At 35.3% G+C, this 19,998-nt stretch overlaps 2 protein-coding genes across 2 annotated transcripts; one reads left to right on the top strand and one right to left on the bottom strand.

Annotated features, from left to right (window-relative positions):
• Positions 10,144-13,082, top strand: LOC105167816. Its single transcript, XM_011087631.2, has 3 exons — positions 10,144-11,557; positions 11,636-11,813; positions 11,880-13,082. Exons 1-3 carry the CDS (start codon positions 11,475-11,477, stop codon positions 11,931-11,933), a joined length of 315 nt encoding a protein of 104 aa, XP_011085933.1. The 5' UTR covers positions 10,144-11,474; the 3' UTR covers positions 11,934-13,082.
• On the bottom strand, positions 13,142-17,093 carry LOC105167815 (isocitrate dehydrogenase [NADP]). The gene is made up of 16 exons (XM_011087630.2): positions 16,848-17,093; positions 16,307-16,350; positions 16,113-16,222; positions 15,972-16,009; positions 15,787-15,864; positions 15,636-15,689; positions 15,455-15,556; positions 15,210-15,301; positions 15,017-15,120; positions 14,738-14,806; positions 14,512-14,627; positions 14,322-14,356; positions 13,944-14,086; positions 13,688-13,810; positions 13,484-13,574; positions 13,142-13,377 (listed from the first exon to the last, which is right to left on the bottom strand). Exons 1-15 carry the CDS (start codon positions 16,894-16,896, stop codon positions 13,493-13,495), a joined length of 1,239 nt encoding a protein of 412 aa, XP_011085932.1. The 5' UTR covers positions 16,897-17,093; the 3' UTR covers positions 13,142-13,377; positions 13,484-13,492.

Here is a 19,998-nt window from a genome sequence, read left to right as displayed (position 1 = left end):
ATGTACTCCTAGGAATACCATAAAGCTGTGTATGATGAATAACAAAGTATACTAAGTAAAAATCAATTGTTATAATATAGATTGGACTACTTACCTCATTCGATCAGTCACTACACACAAAAGAAAATTTGGTAAATTTGTTGTATTAAATCTTGAACAGCAGACAAAAAAAGAAGATTTTTTGTTTGGTAACGATACCAAATTTGTATAAGAATCTCGATTCATATGGATTAGCCACAGAAAATTGTAAGAAAGATGAAGTGAGGAACAGGTAGTTTGCCAAATCTAGGAGTTCAAAGCCCTCACTGAAGTACATAATTTTATTTCCATGTAAACAAACCCATTAGCAGCTACTGCAATTCCTTAGCTATGTCATGTCATGGAAACAAACAGAAATCTTTCGTCAGGAGCCAACAGACATACATGATCTACTAGGCTGGAGTTGCCACACCACTCCCCAAATGAAATTACACAAACATAATAAATAATTCAAAAATATAAATACCAAATATGCAAGTGCAAGCATTGCCAATGGAAAATGTCAGGAAAAGTAAAGCACCTCTGGTTTATGGGTCTAGACATATTCATCAAATGAAGTTCGGTTCTCTCAGAGTAAACAAAAGAACAAAATAGGGCTAAAGGTGAAACCATCCAGGATTGTTTACTATACAAAAAAGGTACTTCGAGACTGAATTTCATTTATTAAAAGAAAGAAGAGAATGTTAAACGTTCTAATTTACAGACCACTCAAGTGAACTTTTTGAGTACAAAGTTAGATTTTCTACTAATGTAGTCATGAGCGATAAGCCGATAATATTTCGAGGACCTCACTTTAAGAAGCTTATCAGAAGCAATTCAGGAGTACTTCCTCCAAACATTCTATTACTAGTATCAATGCAACTTCCTAGAGATACTTTGGATATCTATCTCAAATAAAGCATTTGATGGGTTAAAAGCAGAATAGAAAACAAAATAATTATGTAATGGGTTAAAAGCAAAATAATGGGTTAAGAGAAGAAGAAGCGGAAATAAAAAATAAGATCGATACTAACCTTGTTCGGTGTCGCAGTTGCGAGCGACGGCGTTTGGCGGGGGATAAAGGGAAAGGGAAACAGTTCGCCGGCGGAAATCGGAGCTCCAAATAGCGAAAACCAGAGCTCGAAATAGCAAAAAATGATGTTGCAGCCGCGGGCAACAACATTTGAGTGGATTTCGCCGCCGACAGTGGTGGATTTGAGTGGATTTCGTCTTCTCTCAGTCGCCTGTGTCGTCTCTCTTTTTCTCTCGCCAGAAACAAAATAAAACCCTAAGTTTGACTAACAGTCAGCATTTTCAAATATAATGAGGGGTATTTTCATCTTTTACCCTTCTCACCAACGTTTAATTCATGTAGGGAGGCAGTGTGCTATAATATTTAATTGACAGGGGGGTATTTTGCGTTTTTTTTTAACACAGGGGGGTAATTTGCTCTTTATCAATAACACAAGGGGGTATTTTGCTATTAACCCATTTTTTTAATAAACAATTGAGGACAAAATGGACAACAAAAAAAATCACATAATAGTGGGCCAACTGTCCTTATAATCATAGACGAATGCTAGACATTAAAATGGAAAAAAAATTAGTCCATTAACTCGGTTTTCGTTCAATTTTGATCCACTAATTATGATAATTATCACATTTTGTATATTAACTTCAAAAAACGCTTCAATTAGGTCCAATTTAGAATTTCTGTTGCAATTTTTCGATCAATTTAACGAAAATTGATGACGTGTCATTTAATTCCTTATTTGTCCGGCAAAATGGATATGTCATTAATCTGACGTGGCTAAGAAACATACTTGGCATCCGACGTGGTAGGTATTGGAGGGGAAAAAGAGGCATACACAGGTCACATGCCTCTTCTTCAGCCAAATCCCCCCTTCTTCAGAAATGACTTCCCCATTCCCACTACCCCCGAATGTTTGTGTCCTAATTTCTCCCACCCCCAATACGATTGCGAACTGCTACAGTAAAAGAGGCGATAACAAGCTTGGTTTGAGGTGCAGCCATGGTCGTCATGAGAGACCCAAAGTTGAACGGCGACCCACCCCCAGAATACGGTTAGTTTTCTCTAATTTAGTACATCAAAAGAATGAAATATAATCTTGTTTTGTTTTGAGTAAAAGTATGGCTTCGTACTTAAATCTTAAATAATGTTCTTGATGGACCCAAACATGGAAAGAAAAAAACTATGGCTTTGTACTGTAATCTTGTTTTCATGTAAGTAAAAGTAGTGGTCCCTCCCTCGGTTTCTTGTCACTTGTATTTTTTATTTGATTTCTGTTGGAAAAATGAGAACATGTGATCCCTGAAGTATTTTTTTGTGCTATATGGTGCTTTTCTTATTCTGATGTTATGTTTTGTGTATTTTTTGTGCTTATTTGTGCTTTTTTTTTGCTGTACTTATTTTATTATGGTCTCATGTTTTTGTGTATTTTATGTGCTTTGTTATGCTTCTTTATTCTATTCTTATGTTCTGTTGCTTTATTGTGTAATTCATGTGGTTTCATTGTTTTATTCTGTTCATGTTCTATTTTTTTCCTTGAGTTGACACATCCTCTGTTTTTCTTTCTTATTTCTAGCTAAAAAAAAGTAGGTTTATAACTATGGGTATTCATTATGGGGGTAATTTCACAGAATCAGACAATGTGGGGGGTATACCTATAAGTTGATATGTGGAGTATAAGTTTGTTGGACTTAGGGGCTTGAATGAACTTAGCAATTATGTTTTACAGGATATGAACTAATTTGAAGTGATAATTTTACCCTTCTTTTGATTCACTAATTTAGTGGGGAAAAGAACTATGTCATTAAAGATGAAAATGTCTTCAAAAGTATCACTTCAAATTCAACTTTACAGGATATGTTTGACAAATTAGTGAATCATGTGGAGGTAGATATGTACATAAATGGGCAAGTGGTAGCTAAAGAGGGTGAAGAAAATGAGGGTTACAGGGTGGCGTGAATGATTATGAGTCATCTTCAGTTGGTGAAAATTTTGGTGATAGTGATGGTGAATATGAATATAAGATGGATGAAGAAAAAGATGAAGAGGGAGAGAGGGTTGATGATGACTGGGAATTTTAGGGAGATGATCTAGTTGAAAATATTGTGAAAAATGATAAATAAATGGGGAAGGACAGGGTTGAAGATACAGACTTAGAAGAGGGTAGGGTATCAGATACTAATGGAGAGGGCTGGTCTACAGATGAGAATTTGGTTTGGAGTGATGATGAATTAAATTCAAATAAGGGTTCAGATGCAGATGAACCAACCAGAGTGACTTTTCCTATCAGTACAGTTTGAGTTAAGGCTGATATTTAGTACTAAAGATGAATTCAGAACTACAATCCAAACCAAAAGAAACATCAAGTTTACAAACAATGACAGAAAATAAGTTCATGCTAAGTGGTTTGATAAAGAATGCAAATGGAGAATACATGCTTGTCGGGTGAAAGGTGAATGTACCTTTCAGATTAGGGATTTTGTTCCTAATCACACATGTAATATCTCTTTTAAACTGAGAAATATGAGTTCAAAATGGTTGTCAAAGAAATGTCTTCACAAGTTAAAAACTGATCCTAAAAGAGGGGTTACAGTGTTTAGAGTTGATGCAATTGAAGATACAAGGTGTTATATTTCAAGATATCAAGCTTCTACGGCCAAGAAACTTGCTTTGCTTGTGATTGATGGCACCTAATGAACAGTATAAACTATTGTGGGATTATGAAGAAGAAATCAAAAGAAGTAATCCTAGATTGACAGTCATATTGGGCACTGAAGGCAAAAATAAGTTTGACAGATTTTATGTGTATTTATATGCACTGGAAATGAACTTTTTGTCTGGGTGTAGACCTGTTATATGTGTAGATGTGCGCATTTGAAGGGGCCACATGGGGCAGCGCTATTGATGTACTGTTGGGATTGACCCTAACAATATTTTCTTCCTAATTTGCTATCATATGGTTATGATAGAAAACAGGGAAACATATGACTGTTTTCAACTCTTGTGAAAAAGGATTTGATGATTCAAGATGACTCTGTTAGAATATGTGGTCAGAAAGCTAATTAGATTGGCAGTTTTGGGAATCATTTAGCAATCTTTATAAATGTGATATTATCTTAATGCATGTAGTAAGCATTCATTTGTGGCACTATGCGTTTGTTGTGCTTATTATTTACATTGAACGGTGTTTTCTTGGGCTGCACATTGGATGACAGCTATAAAACCAACTTTTGAGGGTTTGTCTGAAATGTTTCAAGTTGAGGACCTCGAGACTGGTCATCGAGAATCCTATAGAGACTTCAACTAAGTATTGCATTCATTGGATGAGTGTCGTGTTTCATCAGCGACAGACATGGGATGTCTATGCAATTTTAGTGGATTAGTTGACAAAGTTTTTAAGTTGAACTAACTCGCGGGAATCATCATATGGAAGCCTTGGAGGCTTGATCGGTATAACTTGAATTTCCGCCTCCAATAATACAGGATTAGTCCTTGGACTTGAGGAATCATGGCAGTCGCTTACATATGATGGCTATATCTTAGATTTGGCAAGAGATGATTGTTTCTTCAATGTGGTCGTATAAGCCTTGTCCAATATAGTCAAAGTATGCGGTGAGGACGGTGCATTTCAAGATAGAATCCGTCCTTTATCAGTATATGACGGATATATCTCCTATGCGCTCTGAGATGGTTTAGACTCTCTAAGGCTATGGTCATAGTGATTGGTCGAATAAGTTATGGATCAATAGAGTTAAGCATCTCAAGTATTCAGTATAGTTGCCTGGTCTAGGATGGAAATCGATACCCAATTTCATACCTTAGACTAAGGCTGGAAGATGGTCGATGGAAGGACCATACCTATATGAAACTCGAGAGCCTAAATCTTCATGTTAATATTCACATATTCTCTAGTATCATGAACTGTTGCTAGACGGCTACCCATGGTGATAGGCGTTTTCGATTAATGCTTAATTGAAAATAATTAATTAAATTTAATTTAATTAATCATTTATGTTGGACACAATGCCCAAGACTAGCTTAGGGTGAATCTAAAAAGTCACACACAAATCACTATGGAATTGGTGAAATTACTTCGAGAAGAAATGAATTAATTTAATTGAATTAAATTAATTCAAGGAGAATAAATAAATGATTGGATCATTCATTTAATAATCCATTTGATGGATGGCTCAAGAATTCATTAATTGGATTTATTAATTTTTTAGCTTAACACCTTTAAATTAACTGGATTGATTTATTAGGTTTGGCTTAATTAATTAATTAGATCAATTAATTAGTATTTGGGCTTAGATTTATTTAATTGAATTAAATGAATCTTTGGACTTAGTTAGCCTAAAATTGATTTCATTGATTATTGTCCAATGAACTTTGGTTAGGCTTGACTTAATTTGATGAAATCAAGCTCGGTGAATACTGGAAGTCCAAGCCCATTGGAGGGAGGTTGGAGAAAGTTAAGAAGGAGTTAAAACTCCTCACCATGATGAACATGATGGAACGGTTATTTCATGATGGTTGAAGGTTATATGCATGTGTTTGTATAGGTTGCGTTGGAGGCAAACTTGGTAATTATTGAATTTTGAATTCAGTTATATGTAATATACAAACTACACACATATCCTATAGCCTAACCATTAAGCCACGAAATTTTTCTCTAATTTCTCTCTCAAAATATTCTCCTTTTTGTTCTATATTGAATTTTTTTCAAGTTAGAACATAAAACAATCCAAAAGCACTAATCAGTAGTGTTTGTTTGGAGTTGTTTTTCTTCTTTTTCTTTGTTCTATCTAGCAATAGAAAATAACTATATCTATTTTATAGTGTGATGTGGACAAATTAGAGGGGTTCTAAGGTAATGGAAGAGGAATGAAAAGGGAAACAACGCACATTGTTGTTCATTTAAAGAAACAAAAGTAAAGTTTCATGTTGTATTTCTATGCTTTGTTTCATCCTTTAGCCATATGTCTAGTATGCTTATATATTTATTATTATGTTTATATATTTATTATTATGCTTTTGAGAAACGCCTAAAGCCCAAAAATTTCAAAAGGAACATCCCTTTGAATCATTTTAATTTTCTAATTTTTTTATTTCACACTTTTGCCTTATTCTTGGGCCATACTGATTTTTTCAACGGTATCAGAGCCCGGTTCGGTGTTGTGGCTTTAGAATTACCATGTTATTATGTGTTGAACACGAACAACATGTTTAATTTGCTTTTGATAGCATGTTTTACGACTTTTAAAGCATGGTTATGTGTTTAGGAAATATGTATTAATTTTGCTTTTAAATTATGTATATCTATGCATTTTTTAAAATTGAATTTTCTGTAAATGCATGGTTTTATATCAGTTTTTATTATAGAAATTCCAAAAAAAATTAAAAAACAGAGCAGTACGGCCGTTGCTGCCCTGCCGGCCGGTCATTAGCCTCAGGATGCGCGACCGGCAGCAGACTGGGTCGTTTTGTGCTGTTTTTTCCAAAACTTGAATTTTTCTGATTCCTATAACTTTTTTGAAATTATTATTTTGGCTAATTTAAATTTTAGTTATTGGATTTTTTTTTAAAATTAAATTGCACCGTAAATTAATTTGAAAATGGTTCCAAACAAACAAAAGAAAAATTGTATATTGGATATATGGTTGATATCCATTTTTTAATTACATTATTAGTATGTTATTTCTGCATTAATTATGTTTTTAATATTTGATATTGGATATCTATTGTTAAATACATGGATTGTATTTATTTCTTTAATAAAGATGTTTATATTTAATATAAATGTGTTAATTATTATTTATTGGATAGACAATGGGGATAATCACAAAGTCCATTGGCCGAATGCATGGTTTAATTTTATGTTGGGTGAGGCATGTGTACCTCTTTGTTTTAATTCCTTTTTTCGTTTTTAGCCTTGAAAAGGCTTGCTTTCTCCCTCTTTTTGTACTCCCCCAACTTTTGATTGGGATTTTCAATTTCAGTTGTAATGAGTATAGTTAGGAATGTGAAGTTTCATTTATTTTGAATAAATGTAAGCTTCCAAGGAGATGAAGGCCTAGGCTATTTGACAGAGCTCACGACGAAAGAACAAAGATGAAGGCCCATTAGAATGATAATGGGTTACTATTTTGTAATAATTAGGCCACACCCAAGATTGAACATAGACTCACTGGGAGCTCAATGGGTCCTTTAGGATTGGGCTTGTGATCATCCAACAGGGGCATGCTAGGCTTGTTATTGCATGTGGAGTATGTTTGTATTTGGAATGCATCTTACAACAAACTTAACACTCATTTGGATGGTCCAAGTTAAATATTAAGCTCATCATGGATTAAAATTCAAATAGTTTGATTTAAACCAAGCCTTCGATCCACAACAATGTCGTATGGATGCTACTTTCACCCATTTGTGGTATCACGAGTCGTGGTACGTTTGGAATGGAAGAAAGCTACACTATTGTTGTGAACGATTGGAATATACTCCTGTTTTCCTGTCTCACGAGTCGTGGGGGGCGGCAGTTGAGATATTTGTTTGGTTGATGGGTTGGAGTCCTCGGGATTATGTGAAGATGCGAGGAAAAATAACTTGGGGATCTCATTAGATGAGAATAATATAGATTACCTCCAACAAAGCCTTTTTTCATGTGAATCGTAAAAGCAGGGCATGGAGAATTGGGTTTGTGGACTCCAAGCCCACTAGGAAATAATTTCCCAAAAACCCCACTTGAGAGTGGTGGGCTTTTCGAAGAAAGAGTGGAACGAGTTAATGATTGAAGACCAAGTCTTAAACTTGATATTTAATATTACAATAATTCACTAACTTTCTGTTTGTATTTGATGTAGATGTCTAAGAATTCACTCACTTCAATTCTTAAGGCTAATAAATTTAATGGAACAAACTACACTGCGAAATCTTGTCCCTAGATTTTGAGAACCAGGCCTATGTTTTGGATAGGTCTCTTCCTGAGGCTGAAAGAATTGGTATGGCCCAGGAATGCGATGGAAGCATGAAATAAGAAAATTTTAAAACCGGTTCAAAGGGGTGCTCCGTTTGAAATTCCCGGGCGTTCGGCGTTAGTCAAAAGCATAATAATAAATATATAAACATGCTAGACAAGTGGTTAGAGGATGAAACAAAAAGTTACAAACATAACATGAGACTTGACCTTTTTGTTTCATGAGAAAAGTAACAACGTGCGTTGTTCCCTTTATGTTCTCCCGTTCCGTTCACTTGAGAATTCAAACTAGAATTCCTCTAAGTTGTCCTCACCACAAAATAAAAAAGGTATAGTTCTTTTTCTATTGCTAGATAGAATGAAGAATAAGAAGAAAAATAACTCCAAACAAAATATTATTGTTTAGTGCTTTTGGATTGTTTTATTATCATATTCATTATCTGACAATTGTATTTGTTGTGCTCACTGATTATGTTTATAGGCTTAACATCATAACAAAACCCACAAACCAAATTGTACAACCTATGTAGTAAGGTTGCGCATTGGATGGTGGCCACGAAACGAACTTTTGAAGATTAGATTTGAAACGTTTCAAGTCGAGGACCTCGAGACGGGGCATCAAGAGTCCTATTGAGATTTGCACTAAAATTGCATTCATTTGATGAGTGTCGTGTTTCATTGACAACAGACATGCGATGTTTATGCAATTTTAGTGGAGTAGTTGACAAGGTTGTTAACTGATTGAACTAACTCGTTGGAATCGTCATATAGAAGCCTTGGAGGCTTGGTCGGCATCACCTGAATTCTCAGCTCCGATAATACAAATTTAGTTTTTGGACTTGATGAATCATGGCAGTCGCATGCATATGATGACTACATCTTGGATCTAGCAAGAGATGATTGTGTCTTGGATGTAGTCGTTATAAACCTTGTCCAGTGTAGTCAGATTATGCAATGAAGACGGTGGATTTCAAGATAGAATTTGTCCCCTATCAGTATATAATGGTTATATCTCCTATGGGCTCTGAGATGGTTTAGAGTCTCGAAGTCTATGGCCATAGCGATTGGTCGAATAAGAAATGGTTTTCTTTGTCGATCAATAGAGTTAACGCATCTGAAGTATTGATCATAGTTGTCTGGTCCAAGATGGGAACCGACGCCCAATTTCATGCCTTACACTAAGGTCGGGAGATGGTTGACGGAAGGATCATACCTGTATGAAACTCGAGAGCCTAAATATTCATGTCATCATTCACATATTCTCTAGTATCATGAATCGTTGCTAGACAGTCACCCATGGTGATTGGCGTTTTCGATTAATGGTTAATTAGATTTAATTAATTATTTATGTTGAACACAATGCCCGGGACTAGCAGAGGGTGAATCTACAAAGTCATACACAAATCACTACGGAATTGATGGAATTAATTTGAAATTAATTCAAGAAGAAATGAATTAATTTAATTGGATTAAATTAATTCAAGGAGAATATATAAAACATTGGATCATTTATTTAATAATCTATTTGACTGATGGCTCAAGAATTCATTAATTGGATTAACTAATTTTTTGGCTTAACATCTTTAAATTAATTAGATTAATTTATTAGGGTTGGCTTAATTCATTGATTAAATTAAATGAATCTTTAGACCTAGTTGGATTAAATGAATCTTTAGACTTAATTGGATTAAATGAATCTTTAGACATAGTTGGGCTAAAATTAATTTAATTAATTATTGTCCACTAGACTTTGGTTGGGCTTGATTTAATTTGATTAAATCAAACTCGGTGCATATTTGAAGTCCAAGCCCATTTGGGGGAGGTTGGAGCATGTTAAGAAGGAGTTGAAACTCTTCACCATGATGAATATAATGGAGTGGTTATTTCATCATGGTTGAAGGTTATATGCGTGTGTGTGTGTATAGATTGTCTTGGAGGCAAACTTGGTAGTTATTGAATTTTGAATTCAATTGTATGTAATGTACACTATACACATATCCTATAGCCTAACCAATAAGCCATGAAATTTACCTCTAATTTCTCTCTCACAATATTCTCCTTTTGTTCTATATTGAATTTGATTCAATTTAGAACATAAAACAATCCAAAAACACTAATCAATAGTGTTTGTTTGGAGTCGTTTTTCTTCTTGTTTTTTGTTCTATTTAGTAATAGAAAAATAGCTATATCTATTCCATAGTGTGGTCTGGAAAAATTGAAGGAATTCTAATTTGGATCCTAGTGAACGAAGAGGAACGAAAAGGAAAACAACGCACGTTACTACTCATCTAAAGAAACAAAAGGCAAAGTTTCATGTTGTATTTCTATGGTTTTGTTTTATCCTTTAGCCAATGTCTAGCATGCTTAGATATTTGTTATGATGCTTTTGAAAAACACTGAACATCCGAAAATTTCAAAGGGAACACCCCTTTGAACCTTTTTTATTTTTTTATTTTACGCTTCCATCGCGTTCCCCGCCCATATCGGTTCTTTTAGACTCTACTTGGATATTCATGTCAGATAAACAAAAGGGACTTGTAGGTGCATTGCATTGCAAGAACTGTTTCCTAATTCAGAGCACAGGTTTTGTGTTAGGCAATTGCATTCCAACTTTAAGACTTTTGGGTTTAGAGGGTTGGCATTCAAGAATGGATTTTGGAAGGCTACAAGAGAAATAACATTTAATCAATTTAATAAGAGAATGCAAGAATTAAAAGATTTGAATGAGGGGGCATTTGCTTGGTTTAGTGACAAGCCTCCAAAAGTGTTGTCAAGATCACATTTTCCTACTCACCCTAGATGTGATATTCTCTTGAACAATGCTTGTGAATGTTTCAACAGCAACATACGTGAAGCAAGAGAAAGCCAATCTTGTCCATGCTTGAGCGGTTGATGGAATACTTGATAAAAAGACTCCAACTAGAGCAGCGATAGGCAAAGAAGAAATAGAAAAAGATAACGTGTCCTAAAATTCAAAAAATAATAGACAATAATATTTGAGAAGCTTGGAGATTGTATTCCAATAAAATTTAATGAGAAGCATTTATCAAATTCTTGCTTTGATGGCAATCAATATAGTGTTGACTTAGAGAATCAGACTTGTGGGTGTAGAAAATGGGATTTGAGTGGCATATCATGTAAGCATGTTGTGTGTGCAATGTTTTGTAATGGATGGAAAATAGAAAGATACACGCACCAGTGTTACAGGGTTGAAACTTACTTGAAGACTTATCAACATGCAATCATCCCAATTAATGGAAGAAATGAATGGAAAAAGATTTGAACCCACCATTCCCACCAAAACCTGTCAAGAGAGATGATAGGTCTCCAAAAGCTACAAGACTTGAAGCTGATGATTGTTCCTAAAAGGAGGAAAAGAAGGCCTGAAACCAATCATGAGGGAAGGATCATCCACAATCAAGAGGGAACAGACCACTGTCAAATGTGGTAAGTATGGAGCACAAGGACACAATGCCAGGGGGTATCGAAGTACAAATGCAACCACTATACCAGATGCCAGCATCCAAGTGCCACAGGTACATCTTGAAGTGTATTTTCATTTTGATGTTCTCAATGAATTCCTATAACTAACAATGACTGTTTTTGTGTAATAGGTTTCAACATAAGGAAAAGGAATTGTGCACGAACCTGAAGTGCAATTGCAGACTAGAACAAGAAGTGTATGACCTGTTTTGCTTATCAATGCAACTGTTACTTCCCCCTTTTAAAAGTGACTGGTTTTATGTTTTTCTACAAGGACATGTGCCAGGTGAACAACCACAAAAAATGCAGGTATGAACTGTTTTATCTTTTGTTGTTTTGAATTGTACATGAATTAACAAATTATTGTATCAATAGGTTAGAAGAAAAGGCAAGGGGATAAAAGTACAACCAGAAACTGAACAAAACTGAACACTTTTTTTACTTACTGTTGGACACTTTTTTTTTAAACTAATTGTTGAATGTATGTATTTTGGTGGGGCAAAACTGTACAAAATGCCTTAGTTTTGGCTCTATTTTGGTGGATGAAAACTGAAGGGTTTAATTGAATGAGTATGCCTTTTAATGTGAATTTAGTGTGCCTTTTGATTATTGGTGTTTTATCTTAGTAGGCAGGTTCTACCAAAATAATTGTGCATTTTCTGCATTTGAATACAAGTTATATAAAACCGAATACTGGACAAAAATTGCACTAGGACAAAATTAGTGGACTAAAATTACACCAAAATAAAACGAGTGAACTAAAAATTATATTTACTGAAAACAAATAAGTTCATTTCATCTGCCACGTCAGGTTTCAAGGACACGTCATATAAAAAATCCCCAAATTTTTTGACATGTACAAGTTTCCAGCCAAAAATGGACAAATCAACCACCCAAATGCCTAATTGAAACATTTTTCATATTGTACAAAATTTGATAATTATCGTAGTTAGTGGACCAAAATCAAACGAGAATCAAGTTAATAAACTAAAAAAACTTTTTCCCTATTAAAATCACCCAAACTAGTTACAGGTTAAAGTAAACATGGCCTTTCTTTCTATTTTCTTTTTTTTTTGTTTTTACACTCACGCACCCAACACACATGTATAACCCAAGTTCGAACATGAGACCACCTATAAGTTAGTCTACGTTTGAATCATTGATGTCCCCTGGGACGCCCTAAGATCATTTTTTGAGAATCCTGCGCTCAGAGAAAGCGACTTATACTCACCAATGTTACATAATGAACCACTCACCTGTCCTTACAACTAACTGAATAGGCATCATCCAAACCCATTGTTGGTGGTCCTTACATCTAACTGAACAGACATCCAATCCAAGTTCCAGAAAAGATCATGTCATATCAAGAAAATAACAGAAACAAATCCTCTGTGGACAGACAAATTCAAGAAAAAGACAGATGGTCCTACAATCTGATGCTCAGATGAACCCATCGAAGGGGTTGGACCATTAAATAAGAACCATCAAAGAAAAATCGGAAACTAGACCTGGATATTATGAAATAGCAGTTGCAAAATAATGGGCTTGCTCGGCTCTCAGAAATGGTGGTAAGAAAGGGGGACGGATGCAAAAAGGAATTTTAGATAAAGTGTATCCTCCATTGACGGACATGTATATGCTGTAACAACCCCTCCTATGTCTTTGCAATACATTGAGTTCAATTGAACAATTAAAACCAAATGCAACGAGAAAACCATGAGAACTGCAGCATATAAAAAGGTAGATGAATTATTTGAAATTAGTAGTTTTTGACAGGAATGATTTCCCAACAATAAACCCCAAGCAGTGAACATATATTGTTTCGGTGAATTCTGAGCAGTGCCGAGAAAATGTCTTCCAAAGCAATGCAGACCTACAAACAAATGAGCAAAAAAGGAAAAAGAAAAAAAAAAAAAAGATGAATACGTGGTTTGAGTGACTGGTTAGCAGAGTATCAAATTCCACAAGTATGCACATACAAATTACACTCAAGAAGAAAGTCTGGCTGTGAGTTCAGCAGCGACCGCGTCAATGAACTCTTCGGTGTTCAGATATTGGTCTCTGGTTAGCCTACACCATTGAAAAAAGCATGCAATTTGATTAAATAAAACAACATAACTTTCTGGCTTTAAAATGGATGTGCAACGAGATTATTGGATGAGAAGTGTTTGATGGTTAGTTACTTCGATCCATGGATGATGAGGGCAAGATCCTTGGTCATCTTTCCAGCTTCCACAACACCAATACAAGCTGCTTCTAATTTCTCAGTGAACTCCAAGAGCTTGGCATTGCCGTCCAACTTGGCCCTACAAGATTTGCTTGCTCATCATCTTTTGTAATTTTTGCAGTGATACCTCACGGAGAGGTTTAAATTGTGCGGGCAGGAATATAACAAGTAACTTCGTGCGGAATAACTACTTAAAAAATAAATTCCGTTACCGGTGGGCAAGACCACGAGTCCAAGCAAAGATTGAGGCAATGCTGTTAGTACTGGTTTCCCCTCCTTTTTGGTGAACCCTGTAGTGGCGCGTAACAGTTCCATGGGCTGCTTCAGCCTCAATTGTCTTACCATCAGGGCACACCTAAAATGTTATCAAACCAACTCAATATCCATCAGAATCAAAACTGACAATGATACTAAGCCAGCACATTTCTGTTATTGACATAGATGCTGCGGCCGAGTAGTTGACAGACGTAATTACAGGCGCAACAAAAGGAAAACTTGACTAAACATAAAACACATCATGAGACAAAAGGATGAGGAAAGAAACCAGGGAGACTTAGAAGTAAATATCCGTAGAAGTGACGCAAACATACCAAAACAGAGGTCATCAGCCCAAGAGAACCAAACCCTGTAAAATTGTAATGAAAATTGAAGTTAAAATGAATACCCAAAAGTGAAAAGCATGAGAAATACTTATGGTAGCCACTTCAGTCGCATTCTGCAGTATCATTGCACAAATCTCGAAATTAGGGAAGCTTAGATTTGAAGGATTGCTTTCCATACCTTGTGCTAAGAAATCACTCTGTACATCTCCATCATAGTTCTTGCAGGCCCATACATAACCTCCTTCACTCTTCAGAGCATATGCAACCATATCGTCAATGAGACGGTGCTCATACCTAAAAGTTCCATATTATACAATTGCAACAATTAACATATACAATTATACATCTCGAACAATGTAATCGATTAAAGAATTATATAGCCAAGATTAAGCAGAGAAGCTCACCATATTCCTGCTTCCTCAAACTTTGATTTCCAGTTCGCTTCGTAAACTTCTTGAAATATGTCCTTAAATCTTATTTGAGATAAAGAAAAATAATTCAGATGTTAAAATAGTGAAGACAATCTATAAAAAATATAGACAACAGAAAATGACAGGAAAAAGTATATCACTAGCATTCCCTGCAGGAAGAGATGGACAAACAGGCTACAGAGTAGGAAGATACGCAGGATGAGTTGACAAGCCCATGAGATGGAACAGAGCTCTACTTTACTGGATACTTACCTCCCATCATACTTCTTGAGAATTGTATTCTTTGTGCTAAGGTACAATGGCCACTTTTTCTGGTAAGCAGTGTTCATTGAAGCATCAGCGAATGCACGAATGGACTGTAACAGAATGTTGCATTATAAAGCACAAGTCAATCACCAAATACAGAATTCCTAACAAAACTCCAACAGAATGTGGCACAGCAAACCTCATCGGTGTTGTACATTGACAAAGCAACACCACCTGCACCAGTAAAATTATAGACCTCCATTTCCGTTGGCTCATTCTTCCCTTCTGGCACTGCATACAATTTGGACATCATTCAGTTAACTCCTCAACATGTAAAAAAAGCAAAGAAAGATGGAACAAAATGTTGCTTCCCAACGCATAACAAGGAAAAACAATATGGACGTCACATGAGATACAACTAAAATGGATAGCAGAAAGTCGTACCAAAGACCAGTTTGAGCTTTCCAGCTCCTTTAATTACAGTGTCAGTTGCTCGGTATTGGTCTCCAAAAGCATGTCTTCCAATGCAAATGGGCTTTGTCCATCCTAAGGTAGCCAGAAATAAATTAGCAACAATTTTGAACTAAAGAAAAGGTCAAAAAGAATTGAAGTACATGAGTAGTACCAGGGACAAGACGAGGAACATTCTTGCAGAGAATTGGTTCTCTGAAAACCGTACCTGCACGGGAAGCCAATTGTAAAGGACCAAAGCAATTGGAAATCTCCAACAAACATTGTTTCACTAGTAGAAAAATCGATGTGCCAACTTCACTTACCATTCAAAATATTCCTAATAGTACCATTTGGACTCTTCCACATACTCTTCAAGTTGAACTCCTTCACACGAGCTTCATCTGCAAATATTGAAATGTGTATCTTGATACTCTAGTCCATTCCATGGTTAACTATATTTTAGGCATATGCAGAAAAAGTTGCAAACGATGATTCCAAGCCTGCCTACCTGGAGTGATTGTTGCACACTTAATGGCCACATTGTACCTGAAAATTTAAACACATACAGACTTGTAAGTAGAAAAGAAACTATGAATTGCAACCCCATGTGGGGCAAGAAGTTGCATCAACTTTACTTAATATCACGTACTTGAGAGTAGCTTCTGCACTCTCAATGGTAACTTTATCATCTGTGGCATCACGGTGAGGAAGGCCAAGATCAAAGTACTTTATATCCAACTCCAAGAAAGGGAAAATCAACTGCAATCAACAAACAAAGAACAGTTTCGCATTCATACTAGCGGATTTAGTGGGAAACAGATAAAGATTAAGCTGAAATATTACCTTGTCTTTAATAAATTTCCAGATGACCCTTGTCATCTCATCTCCTGAAAAATGCAGAGATCTTGAGAAATCAAATAATTGTATAAGAATAAGATCAAAGCAGTAATCGTGTCATGTAAAGTTAACTTCAAATCAGACATTCAAGAATGAAGTCAAACACAAAGTGTACTCAAAAAGTTTATGCATAGAATAGATCAAACACTGAGACTCGAAATATCTAGCAAAAAAACAACATGGGCCCCAAGCTTTAACTCACAAAAATCAAGAAAGATACGGAGATACTCACGTCAGAACTATAAAGTTTAGATCTTTATTAATGATTTCTTCTCCTATATACCAGCTATCCATTTGAGAAGCTAAACTTGCATAGAAATATGATCTACACTCCAATCAGTCACACACACACAACCGGAAAAAAAAAAAAAAAACCAGCAAACCAGTAAAAATCAAGAAAAACCCAGATCCATGCAAGCATATATTCAACCATAAAACGTTCTCGATTAAACAGATCAACAAAAACATAAGGAGATCTGAATCTAACCGTCCATCTCAACGATGGGGTTGGCCACCTTGATCTTCTCGAATGCCATGTCTTTTCTCTTTCGGTGTTTTCCTTTGCTCTTTCACCTCCAAGATGAAATAGAAAAAAGGGACTCTTGAATTGAAGGGGATGCAAATTCGAAGAAAATCTCCGCCTGCAACTGAATGAAAAGTACGCGGACAAGAGAGAAAAGCAGAGTAGTAGGTGAAGTGGGCTTTGAGGGTTTCTTGTAGAGTTCAAGAGTCAAATGCAAACGCAACTTAAATAGTAGAGCTTCAATGTTTTTTTTTTTTTTTTAATTGCTCTTTTTGTTCTTTTTAGATATTTGAGTTTGGCATAATGTCGATTCTTAGCTGTCTCACCAATAAATCACATTTTTTGTTAAATTCTATTTTTGCCTCTTTATTATAGCAAAAATGTTAAAGAAAACCCATGTGTTAGGAAAATAGACAAAATACCCCTCTTCTGTATTCATAATCCTGAGCGAAACCCTTACCCCATTAGAAACAAATGAAAAGATATAATACGAGTCCAAATAAGAGTTTTATAGCATATTTTGACCCATTTTTTAGTTGAATTTAAATAAAATGACTGTTTATTGTGTATAAAAGAACCTATCTTTATTTCAATTATTTTGAACTTTTTTTAGTAAAATTTATTTTGGTCTCCGAATTTTCTCATTAATGTCATTTTGGTACCTAAGATAAACGATTCAATTAGTACACGAATTTCGTCATTAATATCACTTTGGTACCTGAATAATTATACATGACTTAATTAGTACTCGAATTTCAATATTAATATCACTTTGGTACCAAATTTATTATTTTTTAATTTAATTTTGATATTATCTTTTATGTAATGTCCATTTTACCCTTAGATATTAAAATAAAAAATAAAAAATTATACAAAAATTGCATAAACTCCTAACGATATATTTTATCTTTATTTGAACCAATTAACTTTCATTTTCTTATTTGATTATTAAGATTATTATATTTTTATTTCTAGTTTTATTCTTTCTGCTAGCTTTATTTTATAATATATATATTGAAAAACTCATCATCAAATAACTTATATATTAATATTCAAGTCCTAAGCTATATAAATTCATTGTCAAAAATACTTTTTATAATTTAATTGGGATATTAAAATTTGATTGCAAAACTTAAATTTAGATTCAATAGTTTCAATTTTGGATTAGAAATTTTCAAAATGTGGCATGCAAATTCAACTTCTCTATGGTTGCAATGCGTTTTGATTTTTAATAGAATTAATTATTATGTAACGAGTTATCTTATAAATATTGATAAATAAAGTGAATAGAGAATAATAAATTATTGAAATATTATTATCAGGTATAATACTAAAATGTAAAAAATAAAAGTCAGATACTTCATATAAAGACAGAATATATTGATTATATTTTATTTATTTTCATTTTGGTATATTTATTATCTAATTGTGAAATAGCCATTACATATGATGCAAGCCAGAAATGATGCTTAGATGTAGTTAGGGTAGAGAGTGATGAAATAAAATACTAGGAAATAAAGAGTGCAAGTGAATGAAATATGAAAGTGTTATTCCTAATTTTTTGCTTACAAGGTAGAGATTGAAATTAAAGTTCAATTATGAGTACGAAATTAAAGTACTCCTTTCAGCTAAAGTTCTAGCATGAAAGTGAAACTTGTAGTATGAAAATGAAATATGTAATATCTAGCTCAAATTCTCTCCCCCACTGGGAGAGCTCTCTATTTATAAACAACTATTAGTCGATTGAGAAAGACGAAATCCCCGATAGATTCGATGGAGGATTCTCACAAATTTGCAGGAGCATGATCTCAAGGTGGTTGAATAAGGCTGAATCCCTCACAGATTCGATAGAAGGTCATCTCCTAGTGGTCAGCGGTTTTGTGATTCTAGGGGACGGTTGGAGTTTGTTGCAGATGAGGGCATCTTCTGAGCCTAAGGATATTTTTCTATATTTTCGACTAGATGGTTGAGAAGACACATTCCTCTAGCCAGAGTCTAAGCTTTTAGGGTTTAAGGATTACTTTTGGCTGAGGGCGCCACATGTTCCTGAGGAGGCGATTGGTCTTTATCTAATTCTTTAGGGTGTACCTTCAGAGGTCCTACATGAATACCACCTAGACACCCGTGGACACGACGTGATATGAGCTTTGACTTTGATTAGAGGATTCCAAGTTCCTAAACTTTCTTGTGGACCCGTGTAGCCCTCTTAGATTTAGGTCTCCTCATATTTGGGTCGGTTGAGCTTCTTTTAACCAATTTATTTCCTGGAGGGACCTCCTACCAGATTCCCTAGAGCCTCTACCTGGAATAGGTTTTCTGGGAAAACCTTGGATCCTTACCAAACTAGGCCTCCTAGATAGCATCTTGGGCCTTGCTTTGTTTGGGCTCTTTATTTCTTTTGAATGCTAAGGCCTCTTTGGGCTAATCCACAATCTTGGGCATCATTCAGCCCCCGCTCCCCCCCCCCCCCCCCCCCTCTAATAGCTGGAGACTTCGCCACTTATAGAATAGGTGTCTTCGTCTTGTAGAGGCAAGAGATTGGCCCGAAGAGGGAGCCATCTCTTTTTTTGCTTTCCTGCATTAAAATATTAGTAGCATAAACATGCTTATAGAAAGAAAAGCCTAGTTTATGGTTGCAAAGAGCAGGCTTTTCTGAAAGTGCCTGCTCGAAGCAGGACTTATTGGCCTCTAGAGGAGAGATAAGGTGTCAGGCAAGAGCAAGGCTTTTGTGCCTATGTGGAAGACAAAGCTTTTTTGCCTTTGTGCAAGACAAGACTTTTTGTGTTTGTATAGATTAGAGCTTCTGAACATCTTTGAAGAATGGGCTTACATGTGTCCATGGAGGAGGCCTAAGATGCCTCCAAGAATGACGGCTTTTCACTAGAGTTTGGAGAAGTATCCATTCTAAAATTCCTACAAGAAGGTACATGTTAGTACATCAAAAGGGACCTCCAAGGCCACTAAGGTGAAATACTAGATATATTTCTTAGAGGAAGCTTGTATCTTACGTCTTTCTCGCTAAAGAGGGGCCCTCCTCCTCTACTAGGGGGCCCCCTAAGACACGAATCTTCAGGTCTAAAAGTCCCCACTAAAGCATATCAATCTGCATCCTTCT

Source organism: Sesamum indicum, linkage group LG8 (genome assembly GCF_000512975.1).
Source record: "Sesamum indicum cultivar Zhongzhi No. 13 linkage group LG8, S_indicum_v1.0, whole genome shotgun sequence".
Taxonomy (NCBI): Eukaryota; Viridiplantae; Streptophyta; class Magnoliopsida; order Lamiales; family Pedaliaceae; genus Sesamum; species Sesamum indicum.
Note: the sequence above shows the minus strand (reverse complement) of the source record. Positions and strands in the feature narration are given on the sequence as shown.

Bases quoted from the DNA above. Each gene is read 5' to 3' on its own strand.
- LOC105167815 (XM_011087630.2), bottom strand. From the start codon at position 16,896: ATGGCATTCGAGAAGATCAAGGTGGCCAACCCCATCGTTGAGATGGAC. The intron at 15,302-15,454 runs GTACGACTTTCT...AATTGTATGCAG, and splicing joins AAAGCTCAAACTGGTCTTTG to TGCCAGAAGGGAAGAATGAG. The intron at 14,357-14,511 runs GTATGGAAAGCA...ACAATTTTACAG, and splicing joins GAGTGATTTCTTAGCACAAG to GGTTTGGTTCTCTTGGGCTG.
- LOC105167816 (XM_011087631.2), top strand. From the start codon at position 11,475: ATGGAGCACAAGGACACAATGCCAGGGGGTATCGAAGTACAAATGCAA. The intron at 11,558-11,635 runs GTACATCTTGAA...TTTGTGTAATAG, and splicing joins CCAGCATCCAAGTGCCACAG to GTTTCAACATAAGGAAAAGG. The intron at 11,814-11,879 runs GTATGAACTGTT...TTGTATCAATAG, and splicing joins AACAACCACAAAAAATGCAG to GTTAGAAGAAAAGGCAAGGG.